The sequence below is a fragment of the Sapajus apella genome, unplaced genomic scaffold (genome assembly GCF_009761245.1).
Source record: "Sapajus apella isolate SASKATOON/1434 unplaced genomic scaffold, GSC_monkey_1.0 scaffold245, whole genome shotgun sequence".
Classification (NCBI taxonomy): Eukaryota; Metazoa; Chordata; class Mammalia; order Primates; family Cebidae; genus Sapajus; species Sapajus apella.
The window spans coordinates 98,597-102,294 of NW_022437185.1; the positions used below are offsets into that span (position 1 = coordinate 98,597).

Genomic DNA, 3,698 nt, shown 5'->3' on the forward strand with positions numbered 1-3,698 from the left:
TGCCTGGGTCTCCAGCCTCTCTCCCCAGCAGGGTGATGCGTCCCCGCTGACCCCAGCCTCTTCTTTCAGGAGGGCTTTCTCTCTGGTTTGCTAAGAATGGGCTCTCAGGCCCTCCTCACTCCCTGGCAGTTCCCCAGTCTATTTTTTATTTCCTTCGAACTCTTCTGCCTTGGCCCAGAGAGCTCCCACATCTCCAGCCTTGCCCGCTCTCTGGAGCACCAGATCCAGCATCCACCTGCTCTGAGACAGCTTCACCTGGTTTCCCATAGACCCTCACGTTCAGCACAGCCTGGGTGGAACCCAGCATCTCCACGCAGATCTGTGGCCCAGCAGTCCCCCAAGCCAGGGCTCCCCTCTGAGACTACCCCATCTGCTCACTCCCCTCTGAAACACCTGCCCAAGGCAGCTCCTCTAGACACCATGGCCCATGCCCCAGCTCAGACCCTTCCTTTCTCCTTGGACCATCACAATTAAGTTACCATCTCCAGCCACCGTCCACCTTCCATCCACCCCTAAGAGGGCTTGCCAGACACAAAGACCCTCATCCTGAGCCTCACCCACCAACCCCTAAGCCAGAGGACCAGCTTGGTGCCAGTGAACAATGGCTAATTTCCACTGACAAAAGTCACAACTGGAGAGAATCCTCCCCCCCCGTGTGTGTGTATGTGTGTGTGTGTGTGTGTGTGCTCGTGCACGCCCATACACACACACAAATTTACATGTATATGTGACTCTGACATTATTTTTCTTAAAATTTGGACAGCTGCTCCTATGAGCAGGCAAATAGCAAATGCCTCAAACCTCAGAAACAACGATGACACAGCCAACGAGGCGCGCGTGAGCTCACAGCGGTGATTTTATGCCACAGTCATGTAGAGTGTCATGTTCAGAAGCCAGGCCTAAGTGTATCCACATTTCCAGACACTTCACACGGTGCGCTGACACCCACAGGCTCTGCCACCAGGACACGCATCAGAACCTCGCACAGGCTGGACAAAGCCCAGTTCCTCTGCCCCATACACCACAGCATTCGCCACTCCCCACCCCACTCACATGCCTTGAGGTAGCACTGTCGCCAGTAAGTCCTTTCAGCGTTTCTGAGGCTTAATGCACCGCCCCACCCCCATCTGCACCTGCGGCAGCAACCCCTGGGCCCCTAGCAGCCCCCGTTTCCCTTGCTGGGAAACCGGATGAGAAGGGACTAACTAGTGTTAGTGTCTGGAGCAGAACACCTCCGGCTGCCCAAACTTGGCCTGGGGCCACCTCCCACCCTGGCTGGGACCTTCAGGGGGAAGGCCCAATCTGATACTCTCCTCCAGGCCCTCTGAGGTCCAGCCCAGCCCACAGCAGAAATCTGAGTGCCCCATGGATCGGACCAAGGAGGGAGCAGGTGCAGGTTACACAGCGCAGACCCTGGGAACCCAACCCCAGAGCACATGCCTGATCAGGATGGAAAATCCCACCCAAGGGTCACTGCACACGCCATGGAAACACTGGAAACATTCTAACCGCCCTGGGTGGCCCACAAGGGAAGTAGTGACAGGTCCCTGTTGGCCTCTGCCCCATCCCCACATGACGTGGGGTTCTGGCCAGTCACTGACCCCAGGAATCTAGACTCCGCTGGAGGCTGGTTCCCACCTCTCTCCCTTCACGGAAAGGGATTTTCAACCCGCCAACCCCCACCCCGGGATGCAGGGTTCCCAAACGCTGCTGCTGATTGTTTGGGAATGCCGCTGCCCCTCGGCCCCCCTCCCCACCCATCCAGGGGCCTGAGTTCTCAATCTGGGTTAATCAATAACCAGAGCCGTCAGGCCTCAGTGAAGCGGCAATGCATGGGCGCGTGAATGGAGGGTGGGGGCAGGCAGGGGTGGTGACCATTCCAACACGCCCCGCGCGGCCCCAGGCATTGCTGAACAGTCGGGATCTGGACCTTGGCGCCCAGGCCCTTGGTGTCATGGGACAGAGGAGCGAGGGAGACGGGACTCAGAGCAAACAGAGCCTCGCTCCAAAAAAGGGCGAGGACCCAAGACAGGTGCAGTGGTCAGGCTAAGCGGTCCTCCCCCGGCCCTCTCCAACTCCGGAGGGGCGGCAGGACCCCATCGCCTATTCCGAGTGGCCGGTGATAGGCCCCAGCCCCTAAGACACGCGGACGCAGGCGGTCGGGCGAAGGGGGCGGCAGCCGGTTCGGAGCCCCACTCCCCCGTGCCAGCGCGCGAGCTCCCCAGGGCTCACCTGGCCGCGGCCGGACAGCGAGAAGGTGGCGTGGCTGGCGAAGCGCGCGCTGCCCAGGCGGGGCGCGCGGTCCGGGACCCCGGGCGCGGGCGGGGGACTGGGCGTGCCGAGGGTGCCCGGGGTGCCGGGCGCCGGGGACATCCCGCTAGCCAAGCCCAGCGCCTCCACCTGGCGCGTCAGGCGCTCGAGCTGCGCCTGCAGCCGCTGGTTGTCCCGCTGCAGCTCAGCCACCGTGCGCGCCAGGGGGCCGGCCAGGCGCAGCGCCTCTGCCACCCGCCGCTCCACGCCGCGCTGCAGCCCCTGCATGTCCTCGTGCAGCGCGCGCACCGCGCCCTCCAGCGCCGCCTCGTAGCGGCCCAGCGCCTCGCGCACGGTGCGCGCCTCTTGCGCTTCGGGGTCCGGCTCCATCACCCAGCGGGGTGCGCGGGGCGAGAGAGGGCCGGGCGGGGAAACGATCCGAGCTCCGCAGCTCCGGGCCGCGACTGGCCGTGCGCGGCTGGCTTGGCCCGAGGGGCGGCCGAGGAGGCGGGCGCGGGGCGGGGCCTCGGGGGCGGGACCGGGGCCGACTCGGGAGCACCTCCCCCCGCCCTGGAGCCCCGCGAGACCGTGCGGACGGAGAGCTCGCCCAGCCTCTCCTCTCCCCGGCTCCGGACTGAGCTCTGCGGGAGGGGCGGCGGGCCCACCCAAAGAAGGCCCTGGCCCCCCGTGGACCTTGGAGAGCACACCCGGGGTGACGCGTTCTCTTGGGGCTCTCACCCTCAGGGCCCAGGTTCTGCCGGGGCGAGGCTCCGGCCCTGCTTGGGGGCACCTAGAGCAGAAGCTCCCAGCGCTGCAGCCCTGCCCGCGGGGCCCTCCCTGCGCAGCAGGCACGCGCTCATCTGTAGGACCTCCGCCTGCAAAATTGCACCTGTTCTAAGACCTCAGGGAGGAGACGGGTGGTGAGGTCCCCTCCCTGACTCTGCAACTATGCGCACTCCCCTCCCAGTCCTACTCTGTGTAGCAAGATCTTCGTGCCCTTCACACCAGTGGTCGGTGGAGGCTCCGGGCTCACCAAGGAGCCTCTGTTAGGGGGTCATGGAGAGGCTAAGGGCAGACAGAGAAAGAAGGGGGCGCCAGGGCTGAATCTCCAAGCCCGAATCTCCAAGCCCTGGAATGGGCGGCTTCGGGACTAATCGCCCCCTCCTCCAAGGAGAGTCTCAGTCACTGGCCTCTACCCACAGGCCAGGGGTCCTACCCTGATTCCTTCTCAATGCTCTTCATGCCTGAACCCAGATAGTTCCCCCTTCCAAACACACACGCCCAGCCGCCACCAGAAAAAGGAAGAAGGAAAACAGGAGTGCTTTAAGAGGATGCAATGATGGGCAAAGCTCGCTCTCCGTTTTCACTGTATCATAAAGCTGATTTCAAATCAAAATGGGAATGTATCCCATGTATCACCCTTTGTACAAAAAGCCTTTTTTTTTTTT

General features: G+C 62.9%; 1 protein-coding gene across 2 annotated transcripts in view; it reads right to left on the bottom strand.

Moving 5' to 3' along the window:
- The window catches only part of SMTNL2 (smoothelin like 2), a 27,352-nt gene extending 24,630 nt beyond the window's left edge, over positions 1-2,722 (bottom strand). For both annotated transcript variants that reach the window (XM_032271690.1, XM_032271689.1), the window contains exon 1: positions 2,233-2,722. In XM_032271690.1, coding sequence (XP_032127581.1) covers positions 2,233-2,640 — 408 coding nt within the window. In that variant the 5' untranslated portion in view covers positions 2,641-2,722. The remainder of the gene's footprint in view (positions 1-2,232) is intronic.
- Between the last annotated feature and the right edge of the window lie 976 nt (positions 2,723-3,698).